The sequence below is a fragment of the Gorilla gorilla genome, chromosome 9 (assembly GCF_029281585.2).
Source record: "Gorilla gorilla gorilla isolate KB3781 chromosome 9, NHGRI_mGorGor1-v2.1_pri, whole genome shotgun sequence".
In the NCBI taxonomy this organism is placed as follows: domain Eukaryota; kingdom Metazoa; phylum Chordata; class Mammalia; order Primates; family Hominidae; genus Gorilla; species Gorilla gorilla.
Window position 1 is genome coordinate 26,767,061 of NC_073233.2, and position 18,268 is coordinate 26,785,328.

The window sequence follows — 18,268 nt, forward strand, 5'->3', positions numbered from 1 at the left end:
CCTGGGTGCCTCTTAGATTGCTTGAAAATGCCCATGTAGTGTGATATGCAGCATTTCAGCCTATGGGGTGATATAATAGCAGCTAATATTTACCAAATGCTTGCTAAGTACCAGTCTTTACATGTGTTATCTGTGCTTTAACTCTCTTATAAACGATCCTTATAAAGTGATACTATCATGATCTTCATGTCTTAGATGGGGAAATGAGGCTCACTGTGGTTAAGTGCCTTGCTCAAGAGTCCAAATCTGAAGAACTGAAGCAAAGAAATGGCAGAGTCAGGATTCTAACCCAGGTCTGCCTGATCCCATAGATCTCATAGATCGTGTTTTTAAGCACCCTGCAAGAGCACTCTGTTCCCGTATATTTCCAGGTAGTTCCAGTTGATTGTTACTACATGTTGTGGATGAACAAAATCGAAATATTTGGGTTTCTCCTTTGTTCTAGTGATTAATCACTAAACGTTCACATAGCCAGTAAAATTCTATGCCACCAAACTTTAAAGTGCTCATGCTGCTGCACTTTAAAAATTAAGGCAAAGGAAGATGCAGAAGGAAGGGTCAAAGCCAAGAGGAACATACATTGCTAATTTCCATCATGGAACAAAAGATGTTAATGTAACTTGTCTTAACGTCTGCACCAGGGAAGCAAAGTGATTCGAGTGACTCAGTCAATTCTTCCAAGGCCTACTGTATGCCAAGTACATTTCAAGCTTCAGTATACACTGGAGGATAAAGGCCATTCTCCTTAATTTGGAGTGTGTTTCCTTAGAAGGGAGAAGACATTCCCAGTGTCAGTCACCCAAAAAAGAGGCATATTTTAGGGCAGGGTGGGATATTGAAATGTGAGCTTTAAAAGGAAATGAAATATCTTCCTTCTGCCAGGTGGGGTTCCCTGGGAGTTGGACTTTGAAGAGCCTAAGTGTGTTGTTTTGGTGGTGAAAAAGCATGGGCCGAGGATATGTTGAGGCCTCTGGGCTCTGAAAGCAGCTAAACCCAGTGGCCTGTTTTAAGTTATTCTCCTTATATTATTTCCTTACTCACAAACCTTCGAGCAGGTTTCATTCAACATGTTATTCTGGTCTCAGTAGTGATGTGGGATAATGAGGAAGGGTCTGTGTTCACCTTTGGAGTAGAGAGAAAAGCAGCCCTCTCTTGAGCTCTGCATTGTGGTGAGATATGAACTTACTAAGGAACAAGACTCTGGCCCAATCACTCCTCCACAATGGGTGTTGTTTTATTGTCAACACTGAATGGACTGGGTGTTCCATTTAGTACTAAGGGATTCAGGAAGTTTTCCACCAAATGTTACACAGACAGAAAAAGTTTATGTTGGAAGGATGAAGGGAAAAGTTGGATGGGCCCAGGTAATCAAAAGTGTTCATTAATTCATTCAGCAAATGCTTATTCAGTGCCTCTCATGTGCCACTGAGCACACAGGCACTGGGGATGCATCCATGAACGATGACTCCAACTCAAGAGAGCCAGCAGCTATTCTGGCAATGTCCTAGGATGTAAGAAAGCTTCAAAATTAATATTTGGGCCGGGTGTGGTCAATCACGCCTGTAATCTCAGGACTTTGGGAAGCCGAGGTGGGCAGATCACTTGAGGTCAGGAGTTCAAGACCAGTCTGACCAACATGGTGAAACCCTGTCACTACTAAAAATATAAAAATTAGCCAGGCATGGTGGTGAACACCTGTAATCCCATCTACTTGGGAGGCTGAGGCAGGAGAATCGCTTGAACCTGGGAAGTGGAGGTTGCAGGGGGACAAGATTGCACCACTGCACTCCAGCCTGGGCAACCGAGCAAGACTCTGTCTCAAAGAAAAACAAAAACAAAAACTAATATTTAATGGATTCTGTCCTCTAGGAATTTACCATTAAGGGAGAGAAGTACATTTAGAAGTACATTTAGCAATAATATAAGGCATCATTTTTATTCAGTGAATACATTCAGTATCCATTAATACTATGGGCCAGGCCACATATTATGTGCCAGAGAAATGAAAGTAAAGAGACATGGCCCTTACTTACCCTTATTGTTCAGTGCTGTGGGGTATCACCAAAAAAGAAAAAAAAATCAAGTAAGCAAATGGTGGGTACTAAGAAACTAACAGGATACTCCTGAAATAATGGTGGAAACTATTTTAGAAATGGCCTGAGGAAAGTGTTTCTGGTTGAGAACAAAGGGACCTACCCATGTGTAGAACATTCAATGATTAGCAGTAAATAAAAGGCTTAAGGGTGGGACCCAAGGTGAAGGGTTCCATTGGAAAGACGCAGGATTATGCAGGGCCTCATAGGCCAATTAGATAAACTCTGCTAGAGCCTGGGGCACTCCCTCCTAAGCAAGAATTCTGGGCCGGGCGGTGGCTCGCGGGCAGGTGGATCACCTGAGGTCGGGAGTTCCAGACCAGCCTGACTAACATGGAGAAACCCTGTCTCTACTAAAAATCCAAAATCAGCCGGACGTGGTGGCGCATGCCTGTAATCCCAGCTACTCGGGAGGCTGAGGCAGGAGAATCGCTTGAACCCGGAAGGTGGAGGTTGCGGTGAGCCTGAGATCGTGCCATTGCACTCCAGCCTGGGCGACAAGAGCGAAACTCCGTCTCAAAAAACAAACAAAAAAAAGTTCTATGGTTTGAATAGATACAAGGAAAGGAAGAAAGGGAAGTGGCAGGCAGGGGAACATTTGTGTTCTTCCCCACACAGCAGCCAGAATGTTACTTTCTCAACACATCTGAGAGCATCACTCCCTGGCTTAAATAGTTCAACCATTTTCCATTGTTTAGGACAAAGTTAACACTTATGTCTGAGCACTTTAGGTGTATTAACTCGTTTTATCCTTACTGTAGTTCTGAAGTTAGTCCAGGTTTTTTTTTTTTTTTTGGTTTTTTTTTAAGATGGAGTCTTGCTCTGTTGCCCAGGCTGGAGTACGGTGGCACAATCTCGGCTCACTACAAGCTCCGCCTCCCGGGCTCAAGCAATTCTCCTGCCTCAGCCTCCCAAATAGCTGGGATTGCAGGCGCGTGCCACCACACCTGGTTAATTTTTGTATTTTTAGTAGGGACAGGGTTTCACCATGTTGGCCAGGCTGGTCTCCAACTCCTGACCTCAGGTGATCCGCCCGCCTCAGCCTCCCAAAGTGCTGGTACTATAGACGTGAGCCACCGTGCCCTGCCCAAGTGCAGTTATTATCCTTGTTTTGTATTTGATGAAACTGAGGCAGAGAGACGTCGAGTAACTTGCCCAAGATCACAAAGTGACGTGAGTAGGATTCAAACCCAGCAGGCTGCCTCTAGAGTTCACGCCCTCACTTAACCAAAGATTAAAATCCGTTTTGGGGGGTTTGACACCTATCTGTCCCTGCAGTAGACCCACCCTGGCCCATGCAGTTCGTTCCCTCTCGCCAGCTGCACCCCCTCCAGGACCTGGGAGCCTAGAAACCAGCCGAGCCTCCAGCGTTTGGCCTCCTCCGCCACCAGAGGGCGTCATGGGCCGATCGCCCCTCCGCTAACCGCTCATCCCAGGAAAAAGGGGCGCACAGAGGACAGGATGCCAACAGCAAAACCGCAGCGACGTCTCTCTGCCTTGGGGCTCAGAGCAGCGGGCCGCGACCTCCCACTAACGCCTGCCGCAACCCAAGGAGGACACAAAAGTCATCTTCCGGGCTGCAACATTAACCGTCATCAGCGCGCCTCTTCAGCGCGGACTGCGCCAACCCTGCGGCAGGAGGAGGCGGAGCCCCCGCTCTCGCCCCGCCTCCACCTCACGTGACCCGCACGGCGCTTCGAGGCCGGAAGCGATTGCGAGCCAGCGCGCGCGCTTCGGCGTTCCCGGCGGTCTGCGAAGTTTCCGGAGCCCCGGTCCCGCCGCGGGTTCGCGCTTGTGCTCGCGCTCGTTCCTGGAGTCGGCGGCTGCTGCGCGCGCTCGTTGCCCAACCCGGTCCCCGCCCCCAGACACGCCGGGCTCTCGGGGCACCACAGCCATGTGCTCGTTAGCGTCAGGCGCTACCGGTGGGTACCCTGGCCCCTCAGCACCCGGCTCGTCCAGCCCCAGGCCTCGCCGCTGTGGGGCCGGTGGAAGACCCTCCGGGACACGGGCCCGGGCAGGGTGGGGGGCTCGCAGGGATCATGAAGGAGGTGCTGAGTGAGGGCCGCGGGCGAACGGGGCGGAGGAGAGCCCATCCTCACCTGCTCCTCGAGCCCCCGGGCCTCACCGGTGTCCGAGGCCGATCTGATTGTTGTGTGTGTGTGTTAGGCGGCCGGGGCGCTGTGGAGAATGAGGAGGACCTGCCAGAACTGTCGGACAGCGCGGACGAGGCCGCCTGGGAGGATGAGGACGATGCAGATCTCCCCCACGACAAGCAGCACACCCCCTGCCTGTTCTGTAACAGGTTCGTCCGCCTCAGCGCCTGGCCTCTGCCCTAGGGTGCCCGGGCGCGTGGGGTCTGTGTGCCCAGGAACGCGTTCGGGCAGGAGGCAAGCCAGAGTGGCCTGTCTTTGAATTCTGGAACCACCGGTCTGGGGTGAGGGCTTGTGGAAAAGGAGGACCCTCGGTAGTAGAGAGGGGGAACCGTGAACTGGAAGGCCGATTGTACTACAAGCTTTTGACCAGTAGTGCATTGAATCTGTGGTTCCCAAATCTTGTCACTTGAGACGCTGAAAACAAAATGATACTGAACCCTGCACCTGAATCCTTCCAAGTCAGGGATGGGGTCTAAGAATATTGTTTTTATGAGGACAAGATCGGAAGTAACAGTGAAGTTACTAACGAGTTACTAATGAGTAACATATTTGGCAGCCACCCTGAACTAGATAATCCCTACGGAGCCTTCCGGCTTTACCATGCTAATACTTTGACCAGTACAGAGCTTCTCAGGTGAAACATTTCTTTTTTATTTGAGCGGTTTCCATAGTCTAAGAAGGAAGTTCACCTTACTTAAGTAGGACTTTTCACTTAAGGAAAAAGACTGTAGTATCAATAATTTGCTCAAGGTCACAAAGCTGTGGTGTGCTTATTTCCAAACTCACATTCTTGCCACTTAAAATTCTGCCTGTTAGTCTTGGGAAGCTTTGGCTCCTGTCCTAGGCAAGTAGGCATGAAAGAGGCCCGGTTGGCATTGGCCAGTGTTACTTTAATACATTTTCCAGTGTTCCCTGTATCTGGGCATGGTGCTGAGTGGTGGTGCGTTAGTGTTCTCATCTGTAGCCCCATTGGGTAGATAGAATGCCTGTATATATTCTAGTTGTCATAAAATATTTATTGAGCACCAGTGGTGCAGAGGCTGTGATAGCCTCCAGAAATAGTCCAAATAACCTATCTCGGTAAACATTTGTGGAAAACTAATGCTCCACATGTGTTAGGAATATAGATAAGGTATACAGCTTCTCTGCTGTGTATTCCTGTCTTTAAGTAGCCTTCAGATTTGCATGTCACATAATAAAGAGGATTGATCCTCACAGTGTCTGTGATGCAAGTACGTTGGGAATACTACAAGATCACTTTTGAAATAAGGCACTTGGGGAGTATGCCAGCTGTAAAATTACATTTTATGCTTTATTTCTAAAAGCAGTTTGAGCTGTGCCAGTTCAAAGCCTCTGAAAGCAGAGTTGACACTTAGAGGAGAAAAGAATCTCAAGTAGAGAAATTGTATGACTCGAGAGAAACAGACTCTATCAAAGGGAACTCTCTTAAAAGCCTTTAGATAAAATCAGTGATATTATTTGACAAATAAATTCACTTTGACATTTAAAGGATAATTGGTTTTAGGTATAAAATGGGACTCAGAAGTACTAATTCCCTTTAAAAGTGCTGGGTTCCCTTCCTTTCAGATACAAGTGTGTGTGTTTTTTCTTAATTGGAAGTAAAACTAGAAACCAGCAGAGTAAAAAAAAAAAAAAGTATATATGTAACATGAAATCAGTATTTAGACTTCTTAGGGGACTATTCCATGAAGCTATTGCTTGATTTTTCAGGTTATTCACATCTGCTGAAGAAACATTTTCACACTGTAAGTCTGAGCATCAGTTTAATATTGACAGCATGGTTCATAAACACGGTGAGTAGTTTTTAGAATAAAGGCAATTTAAGTTGTGAAATTTGGCCAGGCGTGGCAACTCACGCCTGTAATCCCAGCACTTTGGGAGGCTGAGGTGGGTGGATCACTTTAGGTCGGGAGTTCAAGACCAGCCTGGCCAACATGCTGAAACCCCACCTGTACTAAAATACAAAAGTTATCTGGGTGTGGTGACGCACACCTGTAATAGCAGCTGCTCAGAAGACTGAGGCAGGTGAATTGCTTAAACCTGGGAGGCAGAGGTGGCAGTGAGCTGAGATGGTATCACTGCACTCCAGCCTGGGCGACAGAGTGAGACTCTTCTCAAAAAAAAGAAAAAAAATCTGTGAAATGTAAGTTCAGATTTTATGGTTTTTCAGACCCTTTTCTGTACGAGTTTAATATGGCAAATCACACAGCAACATCTTGTGGAAATGGAGTTTTTTTGACAAGTGGTCCTTGAGAAAAGATGAATAAGTCACTCTTCTAGACAAGATTCACTGTATTTAAGCTTATATTAGCTTTTCAACTAAAAACAAAAACAGACTTGGCATGTGATTACATTTTTACATTTTATGTGATTACATATTAGATTTAGGGAGAGCAAGTGTAGATGTAGGACTTGAAAAAGGAGGCAGGTCATTTGAAAAAAGACAATCAGCTCAAAGCATGACATGAACTTCACAGCCTACGAGACTGAGTTTTATACAAAGTTTGGTAGAGACTGGAAAAAGAGTGATGAAGTTAAGGTTGATATGCAAAATACTCAGGTGATGTTTCTATTGAAACTTTTATTTAAACACACTTGCCTTACAATTAAGGCCTTCCAGTTTAAATGGATGTAGAAGAGCTATACTACAATAAAATTAACTAAATAGGCCAGGTGCTGTGGCTCACGCCTGTGATTCCAACACTTTGGGAGGCCAAGGCGGGTGGATCACAAGGTCAAGAGATCGAGACCATCCTGGCTAACCCAGTGACAACCTTTGGGAGGCCAAGGCGGGTGGATCACAAGGTCAGGAGATCGAGACCATCCTGGCTAACCCGGTGAAAACCCGACTCTACTAAAAATACAAAAAATTAGTCGGGCATGGTGGCATGTGCCTGTAGTCCCAGCTACTTGGGAGGCTGAGGCAGGAGAATTACTTGAACCCGGGAGGCGGAGGTTGCAGTGAGCTAAGATCATGCCACTGCACTCCAGCCTGGGTGACAAACTGAGACGCCGTCTCAAAAAAAAAAAAAAAAATGCAGAATAGGTTTTTTGGTCCCTATACTTGTTGACAACTAAGAAGGGACATTATTGAAGAATAGCAAATACTAACAGATGTTTCAGTGTCAGATAAATACGTGGTATCACATGTTTATAAATCATAAATTCAACTGCAAGTACTTTCGTAAGGCATAAATGACAGCCTCATTTTTTAATGTTTTTTGTTTTTGTTTTTTTTTTGAGACGGAGTCTCGCTCTTGTTGCCCAGGCTGGAGTGCAATAGCACGATCTCGGCTCACTGCAACCTCTGCCTCCCGGGTTCAAGTGATTCTCCTGCCTCAGCCTCCCGAGTAGCTGGGATTATAGGCATGCACCACCACACTGGCTAATTTTGTATTTTTAGTAGAGACAGGGTTTCTCCATGTTGGTCAGGCTGGTCTGGAACTCTCAACCTCAGGTGATCCGCCTGCCTTGGCCTCCCGAAGTGCTGGGATTACAGGCATGAGCCACTGTGCCCAGCCTTAATGTTTTTAATGTTGCATTTCTAAAGTATTAGAATCATACTTAAGATAGAATTTTGTTTTGTTTTTTTTTTACTTACCGATATAGGGGGTTTGTATACTATGAAAGCTTTCTCATAACAAGAGTCTTATGACAAATAAGTGGTTGGTTGGATGTATTACTGCTTTCCTTTGTTTTAAATGCTGCTTCATTTCTGGAAAGATACGAGAACCAGATAACAAGCCTTATTGGGCTTGCATCATTTAACTTCATGTAAAAGCTAGTATACACCATGTCCTGGCAAAATTATAATTTGATACACACCATAAAAATTAGGGATTTAATACTTTCAGCTCTGATATCAGTTGCCAAATACTTGGTAAAATGTGGATCTAATTTTCCAGATTTGTATTGTTCTGACAAAGGAGGAGTAGAATTTTAAAAATCAGTTTCCCATCTTTTTAGAAATACTACAAAAGCTTTAATTTGTCATCTATGGCTGCTTCTCAAGATATTCAGAAGTATCATTGTATTACTGCTTCTAATTCTTAATAAAATTCAAAATATAAGTAGTAATTTAGAGGTCAGAATTATTTTATTGTTTAATCAGAGAAGGCTTTATAGAACAGGTCAGTTAAACAAAACTCATTATGTTAACATAGGTGAATTATCTTTTTCCCCCTTTAGGACTTGAATTTTATGGATACATTAAGCTAATAAATTTTATTAGACTTAAGGTAAGTTGACAGCTTAATTTATAATTTCATTTAGAAATCAAAGAAATGCTACAGTGACTGTCAGTGTACTGATTATTTAAAAGAATATGAGGAACTGCATTAAATTTGGTACTCATCATATTGGGGGAATCAGGGACATTAGGAGGTAGCACAGCAGAAAGCACCATGTAAATGTCTACCATAACTAACAAATATTGTTTTCACTGCATTTAAGAGATGAATCGGTGTATGTGAAAAAGTAATTCAGTGTCAGATAAAGGGAAATACTGATGGACAGGATCTGTAAAATCAGAAATAATTTCTCATGTGATTTTAAGTATTTTGGTTGCTCTTTTTTATTCTGTTTTTTTCCAGATACTTTGTTTTTTTTTTTTTTTTTGTCCTGTTTAAATGAATGTTTAATGACATGACAACGCTTTCCCCAAATCCAAACAGTAAAAAAAACTCTGCATTGAAACTACTGATTAAGCAATCATCCAGCAAGTTAATGAAATGACAGGCACGTAGACTTTTTAGAGACATACTGACTTTGTGTAATGCAAACATGATTTCCTTTTTGTTTAATTTCTGTAGTTTTTACTAAGGGGATTTTGTGATTATATGTAATGAAAAAAACATGAGATTAATTTTATATCCAGAATCCTACAGTTGAGTACATGAATTCCATATACAACCCAGTGCCTTGGGAGAAAGAAGAGTATTTGAAGCCAGTATTAGAAGATGACCTTTTACTTCAATTTGGTAAGATGAACATAAGTGTATCTCCTTTAGTTAACATAAGGCCATTTGTTAACGGCAAAATGGAGGTAGAGTGTTTTAGGAAAAGACATGCTTTTTAAAATTCTCTAAATGCTTCATCAGGTAGTTAGTTTCAGTAGAAAAGTTAAGTTGCTTAAAAACTAATAGTTGGCCAGGTGTGGTGGCTCACGCCTGTAATACCAACACTTTGGGAGGCTACGGGCAGATCACGAGGTCAGGAGATCCAGACCATCATGGCTAACACAGTGAAACCCCATCTCTACTAAAAATACAAAAAATTAGCTGGGCGTGGTGGCGGGCGCCTGTAGTCCCAGCTACTCGGGAGGTTGAGGCAGGAGAATCACTTGAACCTGGGATACAGGTGACAGAGCAAGACTCTGTCTAAAAAAACTAAAAACTCTGTGATCAAAAGATTATCTGGTTTTGCCTTTAATTGCTTCATATATTTTGGAGCTCTTATGTGAGGTTTATACACATTTATAATTGTTATATTTTACTGAAAAATTGGTCAGCTTTTGCAGTAATTCTTCTCTGCCCGAAAGAAGTATCCAGGTGATTTGAACATCCTGAGACAGAAGGTAGATGTAGATGTTCATCTTTCTGAATATGGTTTAGGCCTTTGAATTAGACTGTTCTAGCAAATTGTAGTTAGGAATCTTAATATTTACTGAATCCTCTTTTTTCAAATCTCTAAGTTTAATCTTTAATATATAATTATCTGCATATTCCTAACATTAAAAAGTTTTTATTATGACTAATTTTTATTGCAGCAGAAAGCAAAACAGAAACTGGCCAAACAGTTTGAAGAATTTTAAAATCAAAATACAAAATGAGGTTTGTAGTAGGAAGTAGAAAATACAGTATACCAGCCTTATATAGTTTGGAAATATTTTGTTGTGCTCATTAATTTTTGGTGAATTAGATAGTGAATGATGCAGTTTTTAAACCTCAGTGACTCAATATTCTGCCACAGTGATGAGAAGTTAGTGACACCCTGCACTGCTTTTATAACAAGAATTCAACTTAGGCTGTAGTCTCTTATAGTATAATGCATTCGTTTGGCTTAGCTATTTTGTCCTAATTCCAAGGACGTGTCTTCACAATTAAAAAATGAATAGGAATGTTTACAAAGTCGCATTTCTTCCAGTGCTATCCTGAGGGGAAGATGTAATATTTGCACTGCTCACTGCCTTAAGTTGATCCGAAAGTTAGATCAGTAAATGGACACTGATTTTGTGAAATTCACTAACTACATATATTAACTTCTCTTTGTAGAGAAGTGAAATTAAAATTAAATACTAGGAATTAGGATATTTAATAATATCAGCAATAAGACTTCAGTGTATAGATTTCACTCCACCTTGCCCAGGATGAAAAATTATTGAATGTGTAGAATTCTTTATACACTGTCCTTAGGAATGTTTTTTTTTTCCTCCAGTTTTATTCAGGTATAATTGATAAGTGAAAATTGTGTACATTTCAGGTATACAATGTGATGATTTGATATGCATATACATTGTGAAATGATTACCATAACCAAGCTGATTAACATCATCACCTCACATTCCATTTTTTATTTTTGTGGTGAGAACAGTTAAGATCTACTGTCTGCAAATTTCAAGTACACAGTGCAGTATTTTTAACTATAGTCACTTTACAATAGACAGATGCCCAGAACTTACTCATCTTGTAGCTGAAAGTGTGTACCCTTTGACCAACATCTCCTCAGTTCCACCACCATTCCACTCTCTGCTGCTGTGAGTTTTTTTTTAATTCCACACAAGAGTGAGATCACACAGTATTTGTCTGTTTGTGTCTGGCTTATTTTGCTTCACATAATGTCCTCCATGTTCATTCATATTGTCATATATGGCAGGATTTCCCTTAAGCAATATCTGAATTTAATACCTGCTACAATAAGGACATGGGCTAGGAGGTGGCTTTGTGTAATGGCAAGAACGTGGGCTGGGAAGGCAGGTTTGGGTTTAAATCTTAGTTCCTCCATAAACAGATATATAACTTTAGGATAGTCACTTCATTTCTCTGAAATTTATTTTTCCTTGCCTAAAATAGGGATAAATACATCTTAACTGTGTTTTGAGAATAAAACAAGATGTAATGATGTACTCGAAAGCTACCTGCTGATCAATAAATATTAGGTTTTTTTCTTTCTACTTTTTTCTTCCTGGATTTGGTTGAGTATAATTAATAATTAATATTTAAATATATGTTCAGTTTAGCCAGCTAATGAAAAACTTAGACTAACAGCATGCTCTTTGAATTCAAATTAAAATAGTGTAGATGATAAATATTTATTATTATTATTATTACTTTTAAGACCGAGTCTCACTGTATTGCCCAGGTTGGAGTACAGTGGTGCGATCTCAGCTCACTGCAACCTCCACTTCCGAGGTTCAGGCAATTCTTCTGCCTCAGCCTCCCAGGTAGCTGGGACTAAAGGCTCGTACCACCAGACCTGGCTAACTTTTTGTATTTTTTTTTTTTTTAGTAGAGACAAGGTTTCACCAAATTGGCCAGGCTGGTCTTGAACTGTTGGCCTCAAGTGATCTGCCTGCCTCGGCCTTCCAAAGTGCTGGGATTACAGGCAAGAGCCACTGTGCAAAGCCAAGATGATTAATATTCAATTAAAAGTACTTTCACTAATCTTTCTCAATTGGCCACATAGTAGAAACTTAGGGCATATTTATTCCTAACATATTAATACTTGTTTTATTGTTATAAGATGGCCTGATAATAATGTCCATTTATTTCTTTAGATGTAGAAGATCTTTATGAACCGGTGTCAGTACCCTTCTCATACCCCAACAGACTCAGTGAAAATACATCTGTTGTTGAAAAATTGAAACATATGGAAGCCAGGGCACTGTCTGCTGAAGCCGCATTGGCTAGAGCACGTGAGGATCTGCAAAAAATGAAGTAATTTATCAGTCTTGCAAAATTAATTGTTTAGATCTCCAGAATAATACAACCTAATGGCAAAGTAGAATATAGTAGAACATTTCATATACTGGAAAGTACAATGTAGATATTTTATCTTCATACTGTTGAAGATATGTACCATTTTTGTACACTATGGATATAGTTAATTAATATAAAATCTTATAGTTTTACCTATTCTGGTATGTTCTGACAAATGTTGTCCTCATGAATGTTTTTGTTCTTTATTGCCTTCCTTTCAGTTTTCCTGTTTGCGTTGATTTCTCCATTTTACTTTTTCTATCCTAGTTTTTTAAAGTTGGAAGGATTAATCTTTTTGAGGTTTGGGGAAAATACAGGGTTGAAGTTTTTATTTTTAAAGAATCAAAATGTAGGCTGGGTGCGGTGGCTCACACCTGTAATCTCAGCACTTTGGGAGGCCGAGGCAGGAGGATCATGAGGTCAGGAGTTTGAGACCAGCCTGGCCAACATGGTGAAACCCTGTCTCTACTAAAAATAGAAAAATTAGCCGGGTTGTGGTGGCGCACGCCTGTAATCCCAGCTACTTGGGAGGCTGAGACAGGAGAATTGCTTGAATCCGGGAAGGGGAGGTTGCAGTGAGCTGAGATCGCACCACTGTACTCCAGCCTGGGCAACAGAGCAAGACTTTGTCGGGGTGGGGTCGGTGGGGGGGAATCAAAATGTAATTATGGTGTAGTATGAACCCAGAAAACCAGATATACGGTGACAGTTTTTTCCAGTGAATAAATTAGCATTCTACTGGTGTAGTACTTTTCAAAGTTTAATATGCATAGGAATCAACTGGGATCATGTTAAAATATAAATTCTGATTCAGAAGATTGAGAATAGGGCCTGAGATTCTGCATTTCTGACAAGTATACCTCACAGGCCTTCCTGTTGGATTTGTAAGCTGTTTGCTGTTGCCTGAGTACCCATCTGATGGTTTGCCAGAATGAATGTCCAGCAAAAAAGATAATAGAGCCAATTGTAGTTCCTCTTCCCTGTTTCAGAATTTTTATGCTAGGTAACCAAGTAACCAACACCAGCTCTACCTTTTGCCCCTTTGAACTTCTCCCTTTTATATACCTTATGGATTCCTAATATGTCATGATCTGAGAGGGATCTAAGTTTTAGAGCTGGAGTGGGTGGTGCTGGTGTATGTAAATAATTATCTATTTGGGTCTACTTTCTGCTTACATAATACTCCCAAGAAATAATATGGTTTTAAAGAATATTAATAGAGCTGAAATAAACGACATTTATTCATTTGCTAAAAAAGGATTTTAAAACAATAGAAATAATAGAGGATTATAAAAGTGATATGCTTATTTGTTCAGTTGAAAGACATAAGGAGCTATAATCTGCGGTTGGCATTGCTTTTGTGGTTTGTAGAAGGAGTGCGTATAATTGTTTCTGAATATTGCCATTGCTTCAGATCCAGCAGGGGGAGCTTTCAGTTGTTCAAGATAGAATGTGATTTAGAAGACTCATCACACTGTACTCCCTCCCCTTTCCTCTTCCTCAACCTCTAGCCTTTCCTTTATTCATGGTCCAATAAACCTGTCTCAAGGGTGTATTTCAAATTGATTACAGACAATTTGCTCAGGATTTTGTGATGCACACAGATGTCAGAACCTGCTCGTCATCTACTAGTGTCATTGCGGACCTCCAGGAGGATGAGGATGGTGTTTATTTCAGCTCATACGGGCATTATGGGATACATGAAGAAATGCTAAAGGTTAGAAAAGAACACAGATGCGTCAAATCCATACTAAAGGAAAAATAGAACAGGTTCTTTCTTAATATATGTGTGCACTATAGGAGACCTCTTTTTTTTGGGTGGGGAGAACTGCTTTTTAAACACCTCTTTGGTGCTTGGTAGCTTATCTTGGGTTGAAAATATTACAAGACTGGGCACGGTGGCACATGCCTGTAATACCAGCACTTTGGGAGCCCGAGGCAGGAGGATTGCTTGAGCCCAGGAGTTTGACACCAGCCTGGGCAATATAGTGAGACCCTGTCTCTATTTTAAAAAAAAAAAAAAAAAAAAGATTACAGAGGCATCAGTCATTTGTACATTCCATTTAAAATCATTAATCTTTTTATGAAATCACTTTTTCCTTAAAATATTGGAAAAACGACAATTTTAGTCTTCTCAAGGGCAGCTATTAAATAGGAACAATTAGATGGATTAAATTATATATTACCATTTAACGTGTAAAGGAAATGATTAATTTCAGTGTTTTAAATAGACATACTGACTTTTGTTTGGGCCAATAATAATTCTTTGATATAAAGTTTAATTATAAATCTCACAATTATTATGGTGTAACTTTTTTACATTTGAAATAATTGACATATAGGAGTATTTCCTGAATTGGTCAAATTAGGTACAGTTGTGCACTGCATGCTAGTGTTTTGATCAGTCAGACTGGTGTGATGGTGCTTCCATGAGACTATAATGCCATATTTTTTTTTGTTATTGTTGTTGTTGAGATGGAGTCTCGCTCTGTCACCCAGGCTGGAGTGCAGTGGCGCGATCTTGGCTCACTGCAAGCTCCGCCTCCCAGGTTCACGCCATTCTCTTGCCTCAGCCTACCAAGTAGCTGGGACTACAGGTGCCCGCCACGGCGCCTGGCTAATTTTTTGTATTTTTTAGTACAGACGGGGTTTCACCGTAATGCCATATTTTTACTGTACCTTTTCTATCTTTAGATATGCTTAGGTACACAAATACCATTGTGTTACAGTTGCCTACAGTATTCAGTACAGTGACATGCTGTACAGGTTTGTAGCCTAGGAGTAATAGGCTATCTTACAGAGCCTAGGTGTGTAGTAGGCTATATACCATCTCCATTTGTGAAGTATTCTCTATGATGTTCACGCAATAACACATTTCTCAGAAGTATCCCTAGCATTAAGCAACATGTGACTGTATTTAAATCTGGCTGGTTTTAATTTTTATAACGGTAATATCCATATAAAATAGAAGTTGATTTCTAGCTATACTTGATAATTATACATTTTATTAAGTATTATTGTAAAATAGGAAGATGTAATTTTTAGTTCAGTGAAATTGAGAATATCTACATAGAGTAAAATAAATGTTGGAACATAAAATTGAAAGTTTTAGATGTTTATCGCTGAATTTTAGATGCCACCATTACCTGTTCTTAAAACCAACAAACAAAATATCCCTTTCTAAATCCTTCTTTCAGAGATTATTTTATTTTATGGTTTCCCTGAAGCATAGGCATTTAAGCTAACCAGGGATATTTGATAACATGTATATATTTTGTTGATTCAGTTTTGCTGGATCACAGAATAGAAGTTTGGTAATTGGTAATTATACTTATATGGGGTCTTTTAAAACATTGTCATGTCATTACTAATTGCATGTCATGGTTGTGCTTTTTGTTGTCACGTAGGTAATGGCATAACCTTATAAATAATAGATATTATAAGTAATACGTTATTTTAAGTCTCAGTGAATTTGTTGAAAAGAAATTGACTTGCTTCATTTTCTTTATTAAAATTAATTTTTTTATGTTTAGAATATTTTCTTTAAAGAGGTTTATCTAGGGCCATGTTTGTCATTTTAAATCACCCCATCAGCTTAAATACCATAAACCTTTCATTCCTTTGGTATGGAAATTGTGTTGGGCTTTTCAGACAGGTTAAAGGTCACCGAAACTTTCAGTAGAGTGTTGAGTGTTGTGAGTACAATCATCAGGGAAATTCAGTTTGAGTACTTACCATTTACAAATCTTTATCCTGGACACTTGTATCTATATGTCAGTAACCATAAGATTTCACACCTGCTCTGGTACGTTTAACTCCTTTCAATGTACGTATAGATTTAAGAAGTTCCAACTTGAAGTTTCCAGTGCCACCTTTTCCCTTTGAGAGAATCACTTAAATATCATTCTTAGTGCCTTAGCTTCCTTTAGTTCTTGTGCAGTGTAATTTCCTCCCCTTGGAAATGATTTGATTAAATGTCTATAGGACATATGGATAGTTGATTCAAAAAGAACTGTTTATTCATTTGCATTTTGCCAAGTTACGTGCCTTGGATGAATGTGAAGCAAGCCTTATATCACAGCTTTATTTCTTGTTTCTTAGAACGATTCTTAGCACACATAAACTGTTCAAGGTATATTACCACTAGAATCTTACCTAATTTTTATAAATCATTTAAAATTGAGAAATCATATTTACAGGACATATTTTTATGCTTGGAATTGGCCTTGTTTTTATAGAGTATAATTTGGATTTTTTGTTGCTTGGCTTCATGTCTTTCCATGACACTATTTTTGGTACATGTTTTAATTATAATTTTAAATAAAAGTAGTTTGTGATCTTATTTCTTTAGGTAAGATGAAGATACCTTTTTTGAATTCCAGAGATATAATTGATAGAGGGATAGATTACATGAACTTTCAGAATTCCTTGCTACTTTATCTTTTTGAAGAAGAGTCATCGTTGGCTAACGCTATAAATCCGAAATGCATCGGTCTTCTTTGTTTTAAGAGAAACATTATTCATTCTGTTGTACATTTATCACAGATCATAGTACCATTTAGTAAAGTGAAATTTCAGTAATTTTTCTTTGCTGCATTCTCTTTATTCTATCTGCACCTGTCTCATGCACTTGGTCCACCTTTATGAGCTTGTAAATTAAAAACATACTGTTGCTTGTATATGTAAAATTTGTAGTATATAACTTTTTTCTTTACCTTCATTCTTTTTTTTATATTTGTAGGAATAATTTCTTGATACTTTACTAGTCTTAAAATATTATCTTGCTCCTAAGTATTGGAGCAGTAATTTTGTTATTTTATTTTTCTTAGTTTCAAGGTTGATATAAAAAATTTTTTAAATTTCTGTTTATTGTTTTGTATTGACGTGTTAGCCTTTGTTAGAATAAATTTTTAGAAATGGTTATAAACGCTACTCTTTTATTTGCTTGCATTTTCATATTTATTGGATTTTTTTTTCCAAAAATTAAGTGACTGAATTGAAGCTCTGCTATATACAAGACACTATGTTTTGTATACTTTGGATTTCATTACACCAGCGTGAGCATACAAACAAAAACAGATTTATATATTGTAAGAGCCAGAATGAAAGATTGTAGTTTAGTTGAGCAGCAGTGCATGGCATTAGGATAACAGCTGGAATTCTTTTGATTAAGGGGAAGTAGTGGTCAGGCAGTATGATTAGTGGGAGCTTTCTGAGTGACTGCATTCCTGACTGATGTTCACTCTGTGTAAGTTTTGTCGTTACTGCAAAAATCACTGGTTATAGTATCAGAAGAGCGTAAAATTTGTAAAAGTGTATGAAACGGTATGCTTTGAAAAAAGTTTTAAAATTAGATAATTAGTTAATATATATACATTTATTCATCTTAGTAATTCTTAACTTCAGGAGAAGATTTAATAAGGCTAATTAAAATTTTTTTTGTAAAGCAGTGAGAATAATCAGAAAACATGGAATTATGGACAATTCCCTTTTTAGGTCTAGTACTTAAGTAAAACAACTTGCCCTTTAAGATCTCCTTTCATGCATTAAAAAAAAAACTCAATTGGCATAAAAATGTTTTGGGGGTATGATTTGTATAAAATTTTGATATTGTAGCAATTGGTGTAATATGTTCTTTTCACCCTAATGTGAAACTTAAAACTAGAATTCCCATTCTATGATATTTAATCACAGTCATATTTTACTTACTTGACAGCAGAGCCCCTAACTGCTTAATTTGCAGTCAGTATGTGTTTCAACCTAGGGAATCAACTCTGTTCATGAACCAGCATAAATGTTAGAGTTACATGTTTGCCTTGGTCACAGGTTATGGGAGACTCCAGAGTGTAGGAGCCTTATAATGTGGGCTGCAGGGCTCAAATGATTTACTTTTAGGCTTACAGGCTTTTAAACATCATTTCCTACTACAGAAATTTTTACAGACAAAACAGGAATGTAAATCAGATAGGTGCTGATCAATGACTTTCTTAGAAAAACGTATCCAGTTTAGTGTAATTTTTTTGTA

At 39.6% G+C, this 18,268-nt stretch overlaps 1 protein-coding gene across 4 annotated transcripts in view; it reads left to right on the forward strand.

Annotated features, from left to right (window-relative positions):
• Positions 1-3,488: 3,488 nt before the first annotated feature.
• PRMT3 (protein arginine methyltransferase 3) overlaps positions 3,489-18,268 on the forward strand; it is a 125,609-nt gene continuing 110,829 nt past the window's right edge. For 2 of the 4 annotated variants that reach the window (XM_055356603.2, XM_055356605.2), the window contains exons 1-7: positions 3,547-4,015; positions 4,260-4,395; positions 5,978-6,060; positions 8,456-8,505; positions 9,144-9,246; positions 12,042-12,201; positions 13,816-13,960. In XM_055356603.2, coding sequence (XP_055212578.1) covers positions 3,988-4,015; positions 4,260-4,395; positions 5,978-6,060; positions 8,456-8,505; positions 9,144-9,246; positions 12,042-12,201; positions 13,816-13,960 — 705 coding nt within the window. In that variant the 5' untranslated portion in view covers positions 3,547-3,987. Of the gene's footprint in view, positions 4,016-4,259; positions 4,396-5,977; positions 6,061-8,455; positions 8,506-9,143; positions 9,247-12,041; positions 12,202-13,815; positions 13,961-18,268 lie in introns of all 4 variants that reach the window. The other 2 variants (XM_031016434.3, XM_055356606.2) reach the window with 2 other exon arrangements.